General features: G+C 39.6%; 1 protein-coding gene across 1 annotated transcript; it reads right to left on the bottom strand.

The window, feature by feature from the left end:
• Positions 1-10923: 10923 nt before the first annotated feature.
• Positions 10924-21179, bottom strand: LOC122829554 (stromal membrane-associated protein 1-like). Its single transcript, XM_044114214.1, has 10 exons — positions 20880-21179; positions 20342-20475; positions 18319-18404; positions 18133-18208; positions 17232-17294; positions 17063-17138; positions 14632-14762; positions 13543-13759; positions 12331-12668; positions 10924-11595 (listed from the first exon to the last, which is right to left on the bottom strand). The coding sequence occupies exons 1-10, from the start codon at positions 20995-20997 to the stop codon at positions 11458-11460; spliced, it is 1377 nt and encodes a 458-aa protein (XP_043970149.1). The 5' UTR covers positions 20998-21179; the 3' UTR covers positions 10924-11457.
• Between the last annotated feature and the right edge of the window lie 364 nt (positions 21180-21543).

Here is a 21543-nt window from a genome sequence, read left to right as displayed (position 1 = left end):
AGAACTTTTGCAAGTCACTGTAAAAGGCTAAAATAAAATAAAAAATGACCACACAGTTTGCCCCGAGTGTTGTTTTTTTTTAAAGAAAGACACACCCAAATGGTTGACTAATCTTTGCCCCGGCAGCTTCTCAACACCGTAACATTGAGTTTTTGTAACTCCTGTCACCTAGAAACAAGAACACACACACACACACACACACAGCTGAGGTCAGAAACCCGCAGGATGAAACAATGCAAACAGAGACTAACTAAACAAGAGAGTCGTTGTGGAAATAGGTGTTATCTATGCAGGATTCGGGCCACTTTTATTAACTTAGATTGATGCCAAAACAACAGAGAGCCATTCTGGGTGGACAGCCTTGTCTGAAGCTGATGCAAGCCTGGCCTGAAATTACAGAAAAATCCTTTGAGGGGTTCAAAATTCTCAACTGATGGAGTAATAATAGACAATAGCAGAAGAACTCGCTGCAGTTTTTAACTCTCTCAGAGGTGCTTCATGTAGTCATGTATGGAGCACATGAGCACCTCTTTCACACTAAATGCAAAGTAGCATTTAGTTGCTCACAAAAACTGTGTTTTATAAAGGCTGAATTCCCAAAGCAGTCGCTCTCATTGATAAATTCTCAGGCTTTCATTGTCAGAAAGCAAAACACATCTGGAAATCCTTCCTTTTGGTCCATTTCTGAATCTGCCATCATTTTAAACCCTCTGTTTACCATCAAGTTGGCAGAAGATAGAATATGACATGAGTTCATTTACTTCTCAAAACAAACAATTAAAATGCATCGCTTAAAGACAGAATACAATAGAAATACCCTTAGTTGAACAGAAATATTGAAAGTTGAAGTTGGCTTTGAAAAAGGGTCAGAAGCATTAATTTCCCACACGTCTTAAATAATTTCTTAACTGCAAAAACAAATAAATAAAAGAAATGGGGGCTACCTGAGCGTACTTGTGGTCAAAAGAGGGTAAAACTCCGTAACATTCATTCTAAATAAAACCCAGTCTCCATTTAATCATATTAAATGACAAAATCTTTAATCACATAAACGGAAAGGCAAAATGTAACATCGTAACAACTCCTCTTGACACTCTGAGCGCAAAATGAACTCAGTTTCATTTGTTTCCATTAAAAGTTGAGGCTGGAGTTTACAGTTACAATGTTTTTATATAAAACAAAGTCAAAGGCAGAGTCAGGATTAAAGTAAGAACAGACATAGCCTGCATTACCAGTATTGGTTCATAAAAGACGGTAAAACCTGTTCACAATGCGACTACTGCTTACACACAGAGTCACCCAGCGGTCACTCAGAACCCACCTCAGGGGAAATATACACATTTTGCTCCTGTGGCCCCTTAGTGAATCATTCATTAATGTCATCCAGATATTTATTCAAAAACACTCAAAAATCTGAGCTGCTCTTTGCATTGAGTTACTAGACAACACTGGTTAACCATGAAGTGGGATGGGATTGTTTCTACTAAGAATACATATAGAAAGAGAAATAATTTGTACTTCCATTGTTATGTGTGGGCAACAGTGCTAGAACCAAACCTCTTCAACATCTGGGCCACATTATTGACAAGTATGAAATCTTTTTCCACTGTTGAATCGTTGGCATTGAATGCTTCAAAATATTTCAAGAACTTTACACACCACAATCCTCAACAGGAAGCCGCAAACACGTCTGCCGGCCAGGGACCAAAATTCATCCGACGGACAGATTCTTTGACGCTCCTGCCCTGAAGACAGAGTTATTTAATTTAACATTTGGAATATTCTGACCCATGCCTGCTGTTGTGAGTGGCTTTCATCTTATTTTCATCTTATTTTTGGGTCACCGTGAACCACAATGGTCCACTCAGAGAAATCCAAATTTCACTGTAGACTCAAATGCCTGTAAGGTCTTTTGAACAGAAAAATGGAAAAGTACTGAAAAAAGAACATGGTTAGTAGTTAAAATATTGTCTCAATAAAACATTTCCTACACTGTATTTCTATATCTCATTACATGCCTTTCTTCTTCTGCTCTTTATTTCTTTTTATGCTAATAATGCTTGGCCCCACCTTTTCTATCTGTGGTTTATGCAAAGCTTTTCCTTCTTTTAGGTGATTATTTAGGTACAAATAAATGAATAAATGTTCATCTTTTTGTTGCAATCAATTTAGCATAATTTGTGAAATCAGCTAACTTCAAATGATCTGATTTAGTCAAAGCATGCTTAAGGAAGCTGTGAGTGGAGTTCAGAGACATTAGAACAGTAATGGGAATCAAATACTCAAATGGGTTTTAGCAAAAGAATAAAAGAAAGAAAATGTAATTGTCATTTTCCCACCAGATAATACAATAATGCTGCTTGTATTGCAAGTTTTTATGTGTCACAAAGGGAAAGTAGGAAATGGAAACACCCAACATGTCAGGAACAAAGGCAGCTTTGAGTGCCAGGTGTTTACAGGAGTGCAGGTGTGGTCTAATCCACAGACACTGAGTGGTGGCGCAATGCAGAGTACATCCGCTTCTCCATCCTCAGTGATCTATCGGAGCTGGTAAACGTTTGAAAACGTCTATCCTTTTAGTTTGTAATGGGGAACATTTCATTTGCCTGGTTCCACCCGGTGTCGTGTGCTGACGAATATTATCATCTTAAGGATTTGGTTATTTACACTGACCAGAGATTGACTCAGTCATTTGACAAGTCAGGGCGGGTTACTGTGTGGCACGATGACGAGGCAGAGCTTTAGCAAACCAGTACAAGGTGGGTGGGTCAAGCTTTACTCATCTTGCATTCCTTCCCATTTCTTCTCAACACATTATCTCTAAATATGTAATAAAGTAATGATTACTAAGGCTGGGAGAGGCTTGGCAAGTTTGTTTGTCCAACATAATTCATTTACGTGGTACTTCAAAGTGCTTAACAGGTAGCCATAGAAACAGACATTCAGACACGATAGAAGTGAAATGATAAAGTATTTAGCAGTAACCCATAATATCTTCAGCCAACAGTTTCTGTACATCTCAGGCTTTAATGTTGATCATTCCACAGTGAGGAGCAAAGAAAGATTATTCAAATTCTTGAAATAAATTCATTTTTATATCCAACTTCATGATGCTACTCTCCGTGAAACCCCCCCCCCCCCCCCAACTCTTTTGTCGTATTTTGTGCAGGTCTAAGTTTTCCCCACATCTCCTCTCCATCTGATTCTGATCACATATTCATGTAAACTTGCAAATTCTAAGGAAGGCATAAATAATACACTAAACAAAAATATAAATGCCCCATGTCAAATATGAGAGTTTTATGAACATTTGAGTTTTGCAATATATAGAGAAACTCAAAACATATTTTCAGTGATTACTGATCTCCATGTCAGCATTGATAACATCGTCATATGGCCATCAAAGCGGATTGACGGGACTTTGAACATGACAGGGATCGGGTTGAGGAATTAGTTTTTTCGATATCTTGTGTGTCCGCCAGCAGCATCTCTCAGAGCAACGCAACGCATGGAGTTGATCAGATTGTCTATGGTGGCCAGTGGAAGGTTATTCCATTCCTCCTGGAGTGCCACATAGCGCTGACCCACATTGCCCGGAACTGGAACACGGTCCTGGTCATGCCTATCCAGAACATCCCAAAGATACTCTATTGGGGATATGTGTGGCGAATACCAGTCCATACCAGTCCAGAACGTCAATGTCCTCTGTTTGAAGGAATTCCATGCAGATGTGGACAACATGAGTTTAGCATTGTCATGTTGAAAGGTGATGTCATGTTGGCGCACAAACGCCACAACAATTGAGGTGAGAATCTCGTCCCGATATCTTGGTGCTTTAAGCTTCCCTTCAATGAAGTGGAACGGTCTTCTATGCCCATATGTGATGCCTGACCACATCATGATGCCACCACCTAGAGCAACCCTGGGTATAATATTTTGGGGTGGCCTTTTGTTCTCCCCAGTCCAAGGATTGTCCAGCTGTCAGTCATTTGTCTGATCACCCTCTGGACATGCACTGAGTAGAAAAACTACTCACTGAGTGAATTTCAATGACAGCAAGTTGGATTAAAAATTATACACAAATCAAGAGAAATATTACTTTTGTACAATAAAATATCAGCAAATGTCCATTCACAGTTGTTAATTCCACATGGCAACAAGATTTGACAGGGAACGTTTATATTTTTGTTCAGTGTAGTTGTTCAGTCAAAATATTTTTGCATACACATAAACTGTGGATTTCTGCAAATCCTCCAGATTAACCAGATTAGCCTCTTGACTTCTCTTATTCATTTTCTCATCTCCCGCCTGTTTAGGTGGACAGTCATGTTTTGGTCTGGCTGCACTCGTGCCAGGCTCTGCATTTTCAGATGATGGATTGGACGGTTCCACATCTTTCTCCTCGTCCTGTCTGTTGTGTTCTTTGGTCTCCAACATTCTGTGTGTTCATGAATTTTCTCAAACACACCTTTGACAACTTAGATTTTCCTCCCACTTAACCACTATGCACTGCTTTGTGTTGGTCTGTCCCAATCAAAACACATTTAAAGTCTGTGCTTGCATTGCGATAAAATGAGAAAAAGTTCGAGAGGCATAAACATTGCAATTGACTATTATAATGAGTAACTATTTTGACATCTGCTGGTAGATATGCCGGGTATGCAAAACGACATAGTTTCTGCTGCCTTTGAGGACATTCAGTTTCACCAGGGGAAGCCAAACCTCAGTTTCACACTTGGCAACAATGTTGTTATGACTACACTGAATAGTTATGAGCTGCAACTTTGTTTTTTATCTGTGCTGTCATTTGATGCTATATTGCTCAGATTGTTGCCTTAAAAAGAAAATCTTGAAGATACAGATGAGAGGAATGCAAAGGTTTATCTCTGAAAAGCCACTAAAATGATCTACACAACCACTTGGAGCAATTTCTATTGCTTTTATCGCCCTTTTAAAGTCGTACTAAGTGCTGCAGGGACATAACTTGAACATTCACTAGTTGCTGCGTGAGTAGTAGAGGAAGGTTTGAAGGCTCTTTAAACGGAGCCAGATGATGCTTGTTTCAGAGTGCAGTTCAATAGGCAGGCAATATTTTTGGTTCATTTGTAATTAGATCCCAGGCTGTAGTTACCCGTATTATTGTATTTTGGAAAATAGTCACTGGTAGCATGCAAATTATTTTATTTCATTTTTTGTTTGTTTTATTGGTTTTCTTTGGATTAAGTTGGGGTGTGACATAAGAAAAAAAAAGCAACTGCAAGCATTTAGCTAACTTCACCCAGCCTGTGCCAGGGACAAAATGGACAGATTGTGAATACCTAAGTCTAAAATCAGTTAAGGACACGGTGCGGCGGTAAAATAAAAGATGTGGCAAACAAAACGAAAACTTGGAGTAATTAAAAACTCAGCTGACATGCAGGCTGTCACGATGTGATTACATCTCTCCTCATACCAGGACGCCTCATACCTCCAAAGGTATTTCTGAGCATCAATCAACAAGCTTTTCTCACGGTAGAGTTCAGGTTACGCAAGCTAATGGAAAACAGCTCTGTTCGATGATGAATTTATTAAAAACACACAGGAAGTGGCACATATACTAATGCATTCACTTCCAACTGTATATCTGACATTTATCTCTGTGAGCACCGACCGGCCTTGGTGTCAAAAAACGTGTTAAAATTATGCAAGTTATTTAATTTTGTGTTTCAGGTTGTAACTGAAGAAAATCAAATGTAATGCAAACTGTAATAATGTATTATAGTTTAAAATAACAATAATTTAATCAAATGTTTTCTTCCCTAAGTGTCACAAATCAACATTTCTTTAATAGTGCACTTAAATGACCTCATGCCTTTGCGTAGCTAACTATTCCTGTACTCTGACTCGGGGCCACATTTACTTTAACCTCCTACAAGCCAAATACCACAGCTCTCATGTATTGTGATTTAATTCAGTTTGTGGTTCATTCAATTGGATTAATGACCCGTCATGTCAATTGACTGATGAATAGTAAAAAAACTGGTTGGACATGGCCCCGTTAGGCAGTGCAACAAAAAGCACTAGCATGTTTCGAACATCTATCTTCTCCCCGAGAAGCTTCCTGCTCTTTGAGGCTAGCCTGGGGCCTCAAGATGAAGTCATGAGAGTGGAAGAGAATTTGTTTGATGCCAAGTACTTGACACATAACCAACAGTATCTGAGGCCCATAGCTAAGTTATGTTTCCAATGTAAACAACAGGAATGCTAATTACACCAAAAAGCTTTTTCTCTACGGCCCCCCCCCCCCCATTTTTCATGAAGACGATCTTAAATGTAGAATGAGTTGAAATTATTGAGACTCAAAATCTCTCCTGGTCTTTTTCTACCCTCTTTAAATTCTTTTAAATCTAACATTGTGAATTATCAGGGAAAGATGAATGTGCTCTGCTCACTAAGAGAGACATTCATTTAAAAATCACCACTGTTGTTGGAGCTACAGGACCAAACATTATACTTTTGTTCACTGTCAACACAGTTAACGCTGGTTTAACAGAATATGATAAATCATAGTATCTCTGGCAACAACTGAGCTACTTTGTTTCCAAAGGTTCCAAATTGAAACAAAGGGAATTGATAGACATCTATCAAGGATTTGTTCTTTTGTGACTACAGTACGTTTCTGTACACTGCAACAGCCTAAATATGATTAAATAGACTCCATAATGCATATCTTAAGGCAAAGTACAGTCTGGCTTGCTGCTCTGCTTAGCAAAGGTTTGAATGTACAGCAGGACAAAATGCTGAAACACAAACATGAGTTGAGCTTTAACTGAATCTCATGTTTGAACTTTTATATATTTCTGTATCTGACTTTAAAAAAACAAACATTTTATACCTACTACATTAGTCAGTCACTTACATGACTGTTATTGACTTTAAAGTACCGGAAGACAGAAGAAAATTGCTTTCTTTAAAATATTCCCTTAGCAGGCCTGGTAGCCTATTTGTCAGCGTGGAATATAACCGGGTCGCATTAACCTGTCATATCAGTGAAATGTTTGCTTAAGCTAATCATGTCTGCAAGAGTTAAGCAGGAGGCTGACAGCATGCTCATCCCCAGGAATGTTGATGTCACTGGGTCAAGAAGGAGATTAAACAGCTGGAAAAAGAAGAAGCCGTTTTCACTTGGATTGGAGTTAGGGAGGGGGCTTCTACTCTGGAGAAGTGTTAGATTAACTCACATGCTGGGAGGAATGCCTAGCCTCTTTGCTAAAAGGCGTCTGGCACCGTATGGCATCGGACCTCGATGCGAAACTCCCTGCTGCAGCAAAGAGTAGGAACAAATGAGAGGTAGAGACTGGAGCAAACCCACAATCAGGGCTTTTCAGCCGATGCCAAGCATAAAACAGTTATGGCCTTTCATACATTTTCATGCCCGCTGATCCTCCCAGCAGTGTATTCAAACCGTAAAAGTACACTTTTCATTCAGCGCATTGTCCTCCACAGTCGGCTTTCTTTATTACCAATCGTCGTTGTTGGCATCACATGGCATCAGAGACAGAGAGAAAGAGAGAGAGAGGAGGTTAACCGGTAGAGCCGGTTTAAAGAAACACGCCCTTCATAAGTCTACACTTAACTGCAGCAAACACCTAATTCTCTTGCAAGTCTGAGACAGCAGCTTTGCACAATGCAAATTATAGTGCAGCAGAGTGACACTAAAACTTCACCAATTGCCTGAGCTGATGCTTACCTGGGCCACAGCATAAACTGCTTGTGTGTTTTTTTTCTTTTTTTTTTTTTCTTTAAAGTACTTCTGCTTAAATCTTTCCAAAGTCACAAAAAACCTGGAGTGGTATTAACTACTCTGTATAAATACAGAATCAAATCCTCAGTGAGGCCCGGTGAGGCAAACTTTCCCTCACAGAAATGCCACTGACTGTAAACACGTGGTATGACTGTATTTTTCCTAACTTTCTGAGTGTAGCCTAAATGTCGACATAATGGCATTCACTGTAGCAGTTACATAAAAAAAGTTTCATGTTCTCTATGTATGTTTTCATAGTTTTTACATTAAGAGAACAGAATAAACAGATCAATGGCATCTTGGATGTTTTACCTCCACACCTAACAGAGAAATTCTCTCCCACCACGGCAATAACAGCGCCCCCAGCTGATAGCTGGCAGAGACACAGAACAGAGGCTGACTCTTGCAAGAGATAGAGATCCACATTTGCAGGACTGGAGTCATATTTGAACCACACTCAAACCCTCAAAGAGGCAGATGTTGCTTCCGGTGACATCTTTTTTTTCTTGTTGGAAACTCTGCTGTGGACAAGCAGCATATAGTCAACACAGTTTCTGGGGATTTTTTTTTCAGCTTTTACTTGACAAATGTGTCACTTTTACAATAAAGTCTATAAGACAAACCTGATGAGAATGTTTTGGCACTGCAAGTCCTGCTAAATGACCAAGAAACCAATGTGAGGTGACCACAATCAGGGATTTTAATTGGATGGTGTGCAACAGAAAATCCCCAACACACAATGTTACGCATTCAGTGTGCATGATTATTATCTGTACAGATTATTGAGCAGTGTGGGGTAGCAGTCTGGATCTATTTCCGGAACCAGTTCAGCTGAACGTTTACGACAGCACAACACTGCCATCTGGAGGCCATTAGCTGAAATGTCAGTCATTTTGAACCCGCTTAGAAATCATTTGACTTTATTCTAAGCTCATTAAATCACTACAAACAGTAAAACTGAAAAGTATTAATTTGAGCGAGAATGTCTTGTCAATGAGGAGAAATTATTGTTCAATTTAATACACAAATGTTCCAGTTCATGTGAGGGGGTTTGTTTGCTACGACATCCTGACAATATGAGACAGAATCTGTGAAAATCTGGGCGTGCTAACACCCTGCGCCACCACAGCACGCCCCTACCACACATGTATTAAAGGATTTGTCCGTGAATTTTAATCATTGTGCAGCTTTAAGTGCTTGACATCATAGTCGTTAGCACGCGCTGCAAGGGGTTCAACATCTCCGACAGGCAAAAACATCTTGGTTGAAACATTTCCTGGATAAACATGTCATGTGCTTTCTCCCCACTGACCTTTTCCCTCAAACAAATACTATCAGGTCCTGAAGCTCCTCATTCCAGGACCGGAAATGTTCTAGAGATAACCGAGCTTTCTTTTAACTCTCCAAAAGATACAATAAATCACTTTTAACAAGCCAGCCATTATCTGAAGAATTCTGCTACTAAATTAGTCAGTTGCAGATTGTTAAAAACAGTCAGTACCAGATACTTTTTATGCGTATGTTATGGATGGAAACACAGCTCCAACACTAAAGGAACTTCTCTGTTGCTTCCCACACATGGTAGATTGACGTGGGAAGTTAAAGGCCTTGCCAACATGTCAAAGTCATTGTTGGTCTCCTTGAACCACCTTTGTATCGGTGCAGGATACATTGTTTCATGGAAAAGCTCCCTCCCTCTAGTGGATACTGTTTCTATGCTGGGGTATATTTGGCTTTGCAACCATAACAGTGTTTAAACATGAAAACATCCTGGCTTCTTCCAATTGTGCATATTGTGCAAACACTGTTCCATATTAAGCAACTAAGTGTCCCGTTAATTCAAATGAAGAAAGCCGAAAAGTGATTCGTCGGACCAAGCTACAGCATTAGGGCTGATCAGAAGCACCCTGAAAAGTTAAAAAACACAAATTTAACAGTTTTTTGTCTTTTTTTTTTTTTTCCTAACTGCAGCAGAGCATTGCTTCCCCCACCCCAAATAGAGCAACATATAAACTAATCTTTGCTCCTCAGATGCTTCTAGCTCAGTTTTCAGTCCTTGGATAACATGAGAAGTTCTGCATACCACGCATTTGGAACAACCCACAAAACGTCTCAAATCCTTTCTCTTATGATTGATGACAGTGCCAAACCGTCTCACTGACAGCTGCTGAATCCAGTCCAGATTTCTTCATAGTGAAACGGGGCTTCTGTAAAGTGGTGACTTCAGGACGAGTTTGGTAGACAATGCTGGAAACCTCACAGACAGAATTGAACCATGTGTACCTAAAACAGAGTCTGATAACGCTAAAGTATATTCCTGATATAACCTTAGAACGAGCATTTACCGCATGGTTCAAGTTAAAGGAAGCAGAAATGATGTGTTGAAGTCTTATGTTACACCTCTGTGAAAAAGCATGTATCTCCTTATGAAATGGCCCCCCCCCCTTTTTTTTTGGACACACTTGCATGTTCCCAATCACACAAATATTAATATCAACCAAGAATAACATTGTCAGACAATTTCCTGCTCCATGCTTTGTTGGAACAGCCAGGGGACTCAGAGAGTGTTTACCAGTGAACAAAGCAAAGTTTATAAAGGCGTGAATGTGTGTTTGATCTGTGTTTGAAGTGCAGTTCAATTAATTTATGTTCACAGTTCACCACCCAAACTAAATACTAAATTCACAGCTCCAACACTAAAACTACGGTACTTGCAAATGATCGCCACGCCCACACACACTTAGCAGTCAGTAAGTGTACATCCTGATAGAAAACGCCACCACTGTGTCTGCATGATGTAAAATATGCGAGCCCCCCTCACAAACATATGAAATGCATTTATGCACAACACTGCCATCGTATCCCCTTTGGGATTAATCAGAGCAGAGACCCAAAAGGCAAGTTTCCCCGTCCAACATCAGTGTCTGACCTTACAAATGCATTTGTGGAACAATCCAAAATGTTCCTAAACACTTTGGAAAACCTATTCAGAAGGGTTAAAGATATTACAACTGCAAAGGGTGAACCAAAGTTTCATATTACATCAAAATGAGTCACTTCTAAATGTTGGGCAACTTCTTTAAATACATTTTTTATGGTTTTGGATCAAACCTTTAGTCACAGAAGACGCACAAGTGCAATCAGTTTTGCCAGTTTAATTTTATAGGGGAACCACAGGTACTTTAAAAGAAGGTTATACAGCGCTGTACATCTGGGAGCCGCACTGACTGACTAGATAGTCATCTCCCCCCTTTAAATACTAATTATTTAAATGTTCTATAATCTGATATTGATACAGAGATACAATAAAAGCTTGTGTAACTGGTCCTGCAGCTTTACTGATATGTCAATGTTGGGACTGTTTCCTTATATTTTGTTGATGATGTTGTCTTTTTTTCCAAAAAAGGAAAATAAAAAGTTAGGAGGCAGAAACTGCCAATCATGTAATCCTGTATTACTCCCAATTCACTCACACAATAGAGAGAAAGAGAGACGGAAAGGGAGAAAGAGGAAAACAAAAAAGAAAGCGATACAATTGTCGTGTTCTGAAGGCTGGTCCGTGATGGAAAGGGGCATCAGTTCATGGCGAGGTCCAGAAAAGCGCAAATGATCATTTGCGCTTTCTGGGACCTTGACTCCTACTCCGCCCGACCCCCCCTGACCCAGTCCAAGGCTCACTTCCATAGCTGCGTGCTCAGAGTCTGACCGGATCCGGCGGCGGCGGCCCAACCGCCCATGGCTGAAGGAGGCTGAGCGAAGGCCATCTGACCCCCGGCGCCGTTCAGAGTCATCCCTGACATCTGCTGGCTCACCTGGGGAAAACACAGAGGGTGGTCAGGAGGAACATCAGACAAAACCGGCACCGGTCCAGCTGTGTCCAGATTCAGCCACATGTTTAATACAGACACAGACAAGTTGTCCACATTTTATTGTTTTCCAACTTTCCAAGTTCTTTTTTTTAACCAGAATATATGCTAACCATCTCTAAAGTGTGATGAAAAGCTTTCTTTGCATTTCTTTTGTGCATTTCTATGTGGAGCAGTTTGCCTAAATAATAATAAAATTACAGAAATAATACTAATTCTACAGTTGTATAAGTGCTGCCACCTAGTGGTTACTGAGTGGCAGTGTGGCCATATGAGGCAAAATCCACCTGTCATTAGCTAATTTGGAATGTTGGTCTGCAATTTTCCCCAAGGTATGATGATTATCGTTGATTTTCAACTAATACTAAAGCTGGTAGAAGACCAATGCCTTCTGCCTGGATTAAATATGACATTTCCACATGTAAATATTTATCATTGAACTACATTTGTTCACCATTTCCACCAAATGTTTCTAATTTATCATGTCTGTAATATCTTCTACTTTTTTTGTTTTTGTACTTGTATATTTACTGTAAAGACCTACACCTCTGACATACTGTTCTCATATTCTGTGTTCTATTCCTTTGTATTTATAAATGCAGATGTTTTCTCAATAAAAAAAATAGTAAAAAAACAAAAATAGTAATTAAACGGACTCCAGCATTTTAGCGGTCGCCGTACCTGACCCATGTTCCACTGAGCCTGCTGTCCCGGCTGGATGGCGTACATCCCCTGAGCGGGCATCATGCCTGCAGGCATCGGCGCACCCTGAGGTCCCATCATCCTGGGGGCCATTCCCATCATTCCGGTGGCAGGCGCGTTTCCCATGAAGCCGTTCGGCATCGTCATGCCCACCATCATGGTGGGATTGGGCCCCATCATGGCCGCCCCGCTCTGGGCCATCATTGCACCCATGACAGTGGTGGGCGGCACAGCTGCTCCCATGCCAGGAAAGGCCTGATAACCCGGGGTGGCCTGCACAGGGAACTGCATCTGAGAGGGGCCCATAAACATCCCGGCTGACAAGGGGAAGAAAAAAGAGAACAAGACGGTAGAGGACGTTTAACGGTGAAAAAATCCCATCAGACTTTCATTCAAAATAAAAACGTTAAAAGTTCATAGCAGCTATGCAAGTCATCAATTATAAAGTTAATTGATCTTATGATTGCCTAAAGATTAAGTAGTAAGCGGCCATTTTCTTAAAGCCACATCTTCGACTGTGTAGCTCATCAGTAGTTTTTGGTTGAGACGTTAACGTTGCTCCATCATGCACTAATGAGGTGAAACTTAAGGAGTTTGTCCAGTGTTTAAATTTGAAAACAGAATGGCATAAAGTGCAATTTGCATTTCATAACAGATTGATTGGACGGTTTCTCTTTCCCGTTCAGGTATGGCTCCACTATCTTTGTCTCTAAGAACTGGCTTCGCTTAAGGATGACTGGTAGCGCCCTCTTCTGGATGGAGGTGAAACTAAAACACTGAAAGAAGGTCTAAGCGGATGTTATTAGTTAATCGATTGGAACTAATGTTAATCTAATGAAATATTAATTAACAATTAGTCGTAAGTTGATTAACTGTTTGCATCCTTAGTTCCCGCTGAGCAAATAAACATCCATCTGACCTGTATTCAAAAATAATAGCTGAAACTAAATTACCAATTTAGCCATGATTTTTGTAGGTGTAAATTATAAGCCATCTTATAATTTACAGCTACTTATTTTATAATTATAATTTACACCTACTTATAATTTACACTACATACCATATATGTAGTCATACGGTATGACTACCATATGACTACATATGGTAGTCATATGTCCTGACTACCACTGATGGAGTAATTCCAGTCATAAAAAAAACCCAACATATTTATTTTGGTCTGTTGGTTCTCACCAGGAGGGACTTGCTGGGACATGCTGTTTGTTCCATACAGAGACAGAATCGAGTCCTTGGACAACGGCTTCTTGGTTCCGTCCTCGGCTTTAGTGGCGCTACTGTTGTCGCTGAACAGGTCCAGGTCGCCCTGCCCCGACGCCGAGCTGGCTACGCCTCCCACGCCTCCCACAGCCGGAGCTTGTGTCGGAGTGCTGGCCGTGGTACCGGAGCTCCCCTGGAGGGACGACAGAAAGCTGATATTTAAAAAAAAAAAAAACCTATAAATGTATTTCGTTTTTATTGATAAAAACTAAAAGCATTCCTTCTAAAGACTTCACTTAAAGCATGTGATGCACTGAAACAAAAAAAATAAAAAATTTGTTAAAAAAAGGACCATTCAGAACCAAATATTCATGATTTTTGAGCCATAAAATGTCATGAATTTTTATTTATTTTTTTCAGACTTTTGATTAATAGTGTTTACTAGTAACTACCTTTTTAACAGAGTTGGAAACCCTTCAAAAAAAGTGGTAAACATGTAAACCAGAATCATCCCTGAAGCTTATTACCTACTACTAATATTATATGACTGAGTATAACTTGTTATGGGACAATTATGTACACATATATATGAACATGAGAATTATACTAAATCTACAATTATTTGAAACGTTGTATGTTCTTTCAAAGACTTCACAGAAGTTGTGTGTTGCATCAAAAGTGATTTTAAAAGCCTGAATGAATCTCTGATAGGAATTGCATGTCTTTTCACTAACATGCTAAATTATCTCATCCATGAGTTTTCATGCAGAAAATATTGTCCCATAACATCTGCATCAAATACATTATAAGATAATAAGTGGAAGAGTTAATGGCATTTTTTAATTGAATTGTTTATCCAAACCTTAACCAATTTGCGGACACCTAATAAGAAAATCCACCATTAAAGTTTTCATCGACTGTTTAATGAAGAGTAAAATTTTGCTCTTTTATTTTTTTTCAACCAAAATCAATAGTTACCGTTTTTTCCCCCCCAACCCATTTATTTTCAGTTTGACCAGCAGGAAACCACTGCTGCTGCCCCTCGACTGACTCGGGTGTTTTTACCTGAGAAAACTGAGCTGCAGACGTGGATGATGGCAGAGGGTTGGACACCATGGGGCCAAATATATCCAGGTCATTGTTCTGGTTTGTGCTTGTGCTACCATTGTTAGCTGATGCTGCAGCGGCGGGCGTGTCTGTGGCAGAACGGGAAACAAACTGGTTTTACAGGAGGAATACAGCCTCGACAGAAGCAGCAGAAATTCCTCCTCGTCTCAGTGGAATGAAGTGTTTCTTCACTTCATTCCACTTATATTCATTAGAAATGGAGCATAACAATAAGTCTGGAATGACATCTGACAATATCTCACCACTCAATTAGAAACCCCCCATCAAAAAAACAAGTGAATTCACGTTTACACACACATCGGCTTGATGGCAGATTGTTTAGCACAAGAGGAACCTTAACACGGACAACTTGTTCCTGTTTGCATTTGATGCTGGTCTGTGTGCGATCGCAGATCTGTAATACACAGCAGGATTAGAGGCTTATTGAGGCAACTTCAGGTTCAGGGATTTTCAGCATGACAGAGCTGGTTTGTTTGTCGCCATGGCAACTTGGGGCTGAAACCTAACCTGGTTCACAGCAGTTCGTGGTTTAGGAGGTCGACGCACATCGAGATGCCGACCTCGGACCAATCGGCGCAGTTAGAAAAAGAAGCACTGAGGATGGACCGAAAAATGTGAAAGTTTCATTTTCTGATGCAGCAGAGAAAGCGCTGAAGTCACAGGAGTCGTAAGGAGCACAGAGAAGCATGTCATATTCTCTCCCCCACCCGTCGCTGATCAGCTGGCTCACTAAAGGCTGCTACAACTACCTTGGCTGTAGGGAAATACTTAGTTGTATACAGAGCAGGCAATTTCCAGTATACTTCTTAGCGTCGAACTGGCGCATTACATGCACTGTGGATAAACGTTAGCAATTACGTAAAATTTAAAACCTCAAAAGAGTCCACGCCTCCAGGAAACCATCCTTTCTCAACAGCAGAGATCCAGGCCCTCTGTGTGAAGCAAAGTGTAGAATAAGCGGCTGGGTTTCACCAGGCTGTAATTGTTGTTTAATGTAGCAGAAACTGTCTTAGTAGGGCATTTGGATTTTAGTCCCTTAGAGAAACTAAGTTGTTTCATAGCAGCAAGTATTATCCCCAAACAACCGCTTAAATAAAACCATGTTGCTGAGAAAGATAGCATTTATATTTTCACAGTAACTGTGGTCTATGTTAGCAGTGAACCCAAAGCAAAAAATACATCAAAACTGTTCAACTAACTTTTTTTTTTAACGACAAGTCTCATCATCATTGCCACATTCTTCTACACTTTCACATTTTTGTCTGACCTACAACTAACCCACATTTTTCTCATTCTTCTTTTTGTCTTCCGCTGTCGGAACTTTAACGCCACTCTTGGTGAACTTTAGCATCCGTAATGGTTTCGGCCTACAGAGTCGCAGTGCACAACACCTATTGTGAAATACAACCTATCAAATATTGCATCCAAGCATACTTTTGCTATTAATATATATATGAGTCGGTTTTAAGCATCTGATTTTTTAAAATAATAAGAGAATCTGCTGCTGGTGTTACTGAAAGCCCACTAAATAAAGAACCTATTGGTGAAGCAAGTAACTGAGAACTGGTCACTCAGAGATCTGGTCACTCCGGGTGGATTTTAATGCCGGGTGTAAAAAGTCAGACTCAATCACTCTATTTTTTGGTGATCTCTCTGCAAGCCTGTTATTAAACACAACTACTCGAGGTTTGTTCCTTTCAGGGAGCACCCCTTTCCTTCTTTAATATGATTGGTCCCCTTGTTCCACCATGACCATTTTACATAATTATGCACATTTATAAAGCTAGAAAGATCTGAGTTAATTTTGCCACCTGAGAGCAGCCTTTTCAGACACCCCAAAAACCTATCTTCAATGTTAAATGTTGAACCTTCTTCATGATTCAGGCCTCTTGTGTTCTCTTATTTAACCAAGCCTAACCAGGTCACTGCTACAAAATCTGTCTTGCTTTTTGTTGCATTTGAAACTGAGCTGCACACCATGTGAAACTCTAAACTTGCATCAGGGTTTTTAATCGAAACAAGAAGTTAGAGGTCTGGCGTCAGCAGCTTTCGCACTTCCTCTTCTGCACACAAACACACAAAATAGCATTCAGCTCTTTCTGATGTAAAGAAACAGGAATCAAGGTTAGCTGGAAGTTAAAAGTCTTTTGCTGCATCATGGCAGGAATCAGAATATATCAGCTTAATGCAAATGATGCCGGCTAAAGCAGCGTATCTGTTCTGATCGGGTTTGGCGGAGGAAGTTTTCTCTCCGACCCATTGGCTGGATCAAAACAAAGTGTGAAAAATGAATCTACCATAGATTAGCTGTGTTTTTAAACCGACATTTCTAACTAATAATATTTGAGTTTGCACATTTTACACTCACCAAGGCCTAGTAGATTCATAGGGGGCTCTGAAGACTTTGCAGGACTTATTTTGGGAGCTGGCCTGGACTCTTCACTCTGAAAGCAAGATATATTTTAAAGCAAAACTTAAAAGGCAGCAAAGGCAGAAAACAACTCAAACGGCTTAGTTTGTGTGTGCTTCAGACTCACCTTGGTGTAAGAAGACACCTTGCTCCCTCTGTCCGGCTCCTTCTCTTTCTTACTATCTTTTGGCTGACGACACAGACACAAAAAACCCTGAACAACTGAAACCACTTTTATCTTCGGCCTTCTCTGATAAGATGTGTAAAACAGGCTCAAGACATGTGCAGTGTGCTTCTCATCACACGGCACATGGCTCTCTTCATGAACCTAGCCTCTCATGGGTTGACAACGGGAGTGAGCCAGTGGTGAAAATTAATTAATAAATTTGCACTTAAAGGGTTCGACACACGGGAAACAACGTAAACGTGTGGGCCTTGCGACGAGACACAAGAAAGTTGAAATATGTTCTAACTTTTTGTCTTGATTGTGTCCCATAGATAGCTAGAAATGATATATTAGCAGCTAGCTATCGGCAGTCTCAACCGCTGCGAGTCACAGAACGTAATGAAGATGTCACCGCACAACTCAAACTCAAACAAGAAAAAAAAGCTACATATGAGATAAAATAGTTGTGCCTCAACAAAATCTAAGACCTGCCTTTAACGCATTTAAGGCCAACATGAATTATTTTAATGAATTGAAGACTTTTTAAGGCCTTAATTGTAGATATTAAGTTTAAACTTTTTAAGGTTGTGCGGACGGTCTGTTCATAAAGTAAAAAATTTAAATATACATTTGAAAAATTATTCAGTTGCATTTATTTTATACGCTCTTTTGAGGTTTTATTTTACAGGAATTGTTGGCGACCTCATCACCCATCCTGTTCAAAACTGTTTCTTTAAAACTTCAGAGTGTAATTATTCCTCTGCAAAAAAAGACAAACATAATCTTAAGGCTTTTTACACGTCTTTACCAGGGGTGCCAATGCTTGCGTAGGGGGAGCTTTATATGGATGCTTAATACGTACACTGCTTCTAATGATTGCATTCTTGTTGTAGTATTTCTTCTTTTCGTATTTATCCCTGATGAAGAATTCAACTGCTCTGAGGGAAGCAGTTAAAGAGGAAACTGAGCAACAAAGATGCAGAACATAGACACCATAACAGAGCATGGGGACGTTGGGTTTCTGTGTCAGCTGACGGTAAAAAGATACTGGTCTGTCTGAGGTCTTCTGAAGCTGTCTGGAAGGTTGGCTTCATAAAGCTGCCTGGCCTTGGTGTTACCCATTTCCTGAATGCTCTGGGGGAAGAAAAGGGAGAGAAAAAAAAGGTGTAAAGTCAGCAATCTACTAGACTCCATCAGATAAGCTCAATGGTATAAAATCAGAGTTATCAGAGGAACGTTTGAAGCAGAGTCTGTGCTGCTTTGCCAGGTCTGAAAGTACAAGCAGCAGTTTTGCATCTAGTTTGTTTGGCAGAGCTTTGTCGATGTGGGATTTTTATTTTTTTCCTCCAACACGTCTGTATTAAAAAGCCTTAAGCTAGGTAGCTTAAAAGTTTCACCAAATGTTTTCTAGCTGCATCATGACTCCGGTGATCATTATGATTGTAATTTACTGCAAAAGAAAAAAAAAAAAACTGGCAATGAGGGGAAAATTTAAAATGATAAATGAAAGGCTAGAAACTGCAAAGCTTTATGATGCAAGGTGTTGCTTTACAGTAGAGACTAAAAGATATTTATTGAAAGGCTTTAACACAATATTACAGTACATGACCATTCTTGTGTCTTAGAAGTTTATCTGTGGTAAGCAAATGGCAAACTAATGGACAGCACATATTTATCAATGCTGACATCTCAGAATGTTAAAACAATAACTGAGAAAACGGTATGCCTTCTTCGTTTCTCCAGACGTATTTCTGTAAAGCACAGCTTAAATCCCCAAGATGACACAACTTGGTTCGAAACTATAAATCGACAATTCAGGATTAGAATCATTTGTTTTAAATATGTTTAGTCTAATAATCAACCAGTTGATAGGGGCAGATGCAGATTTTTTCTGTCTGTAGAATATCCTGAATTTTGCTGACAAAGATCACATCCAGTAGTTTTGACAGTGAACGTTTTTGAATTCTTCGCTGGGATCAGATTTCAGCTGCTGTTCAGTTCTGTGCTTTCTTTGCTACTTTCATTTCAAACGACACAACAAACAACTCTTTGTAGCAGCCTTGTTAGATTCCCATAGCTACAATTATGTCTTTTATTTAGAGGCTAAACAACATGATATTGTTTTGTTGTATCTAGTGGTTGATATTCTTGATGGTTTATTTATTTTCTCTAGCCAATATAAAGTTATTTTGTGGTTTTATTTGGAACTGGGATGAAAATGATGATTTCTATTTACCAGTAAGCTGAAATTACCAAGCTATAAGCAGTAACTTATTTTCCTATAAGATTCCTCAGAGCAGGTTGAATATTAATATTAATATTAATTATATTATATATTATCTGTATTATAAATTATTATATCATATATTATTATATTAATATTAAATATTAATATAATAATATATTCAATCACTTTGCATCAAGATTTTTGACAGAAGATGTTTTACGATTTGATTTCATTGATTTTGAGTCCGCACATCCAAAAATGAAAACAATACATAAATGTTAAATATTGCATTACTGTAACATGAATAACCAGCTTACCAGACAGACAAGATCATTAGAACCTGGGCAAACATTGTAAGCGAGTTTGTTTCTGTAGTTTTTGCTCTATCAAATAAAAGGATACATAAGAACAAACCTATTTAGCTTATGCAAAGCATAGATTCCACAAAATGGAAGTACTTCATTTAATGTTAAGAATTTAGTTGTTCTTCTTTTGAAAATGGATGGAAGCTGAATGCCTTTTTTTGTCAAGGTCTGAATATTCTCGATTTTTGCAGGACTAATATCGCATCCTCCAGAAACTAATGTAACCTCGTTGATAATTAATAGGAATGTTAGAAATCAACACGTAAATATAAAAAGCTACGTCATATTGAGGGTAATCTTTTAATGTTTTATGGCGATGTCTTAAATGTATCACATGTTTCAAAATTTATTAATTGGCCATAAATTTCCCCATAATTTCATGTTATGAATCTTGGTATCATTTAAAGGCTCTTTGAGATGATGCTCCTCCAATGCGTTTGAAAACTTTCCTGACCTCAGTCACAGACAGGAAACAGTACCTGGATCTGTTCTGAGGTCCATTGGTCCAGGTTGACTGATTTCACTCTGGATATGTGTACTCCCAGGTTCCTGTGGATGCCTGCACACCGGATGCAGATGAAAACTCCCAGATTCCAGGATGCCCATCTTGGACCTGTTGAGGGCGGAAAACAGTGATAATGTGAGACGTTTCCAGAGGAACTGCTCCAACATGTTCGATCATGCTCTCAGTTGAGGTGCCAAAACGGAAAGGTGTAAAAATGTGTCCCAACATGAAAACAAACCAGGGTTTTCTAGGGAAGATGAGTGGCTGTTCATTAAAGCGGCGGGTATATGGAAGCAGCGGGGGAGCTTAGGTAGATTTACACAAGTTAGCTCGCTGCTTAGCAACTTAGTTTAGCTTAGGGGGAAGAAATGTCAGCTGACCAGTTTGAGCCGTTTAGCTTGGAAGACCCAACACAACGGTAAGGCGGTGCTGTTATTTCTCTGCCGATAGATTTAAAAGACTACACATTTGACACAAAATCAATAAAACACCGTGCGGAGTGAACGCCGCACCTTTCGCTTCGCAGTCGGCGCAGTACTTGTTGTCTTCCTCCCTCAGCATTTTGGACAGGATGGCCTGGTGCTGCTCGTTAAGTTTCTGGGCCTTCTCTCTCTCCGAGCGGGTCGTCATGTTCGCTGCTTCGGTGGGGCTTGTTACAATGAAGCAACCGGTATTTTAATCAGCTGTCAGTGAAGAGAAGCCTTATGGTAAAATATCATAATCGGAGGTCTGAAAACCTCCGACTGGGAAACGAAGACACCCGGAACCGGAATCTGCTCTCCGCCCACAGGAATCCTAAAGCTGACGAGGCGGACGCATCGGATTGGATGAGCGTTCTGACGTCATCTGACGCAGTGTTAAAGAGTGGCATACGTTTTCATTACTACGCTTTAAATTTTTCAAGAACGCTTACATGGTTTCTAAATTATTACATTAAATAATTTGTACAAGTCTCGACACTAGATTAACATTTTATACTCCACTATATTTACATGTTTAGCGAAACAATAAAAGTCTGGATATTAATTATTACTATTGAGAATTATCTGAACCTACCAATCACCTTTAAGTAAAGCAGTTACCACTACTCACTTACCTTGATAGATAATGCTGACAGGTGAAAATTAATCCAAAATGTTATAAGAGTAAAAGCCCTTAAAGTTAGTTTTTGAATCA

This window comes from Gambusia affinis, linkage group LG04 (genome assembly GCF_019740435.1).
Source record: "Gambusia affinis linkage group LG04, SWU_Gaff_1.0, whole genome shotgun sequence".
Taxonomy (NCBI): Eukaryota; Metazoa; Chordata; class Actinopteri; order Cyprinodontiformes; family Poeciliidae; genus Gambusia; species Gambusia affinis.
The sequence above is the reverse complement of the archived record's forward strand: the minus strand, read 5'-3'. Positions and strand labels throughout refer to the sequence as shown.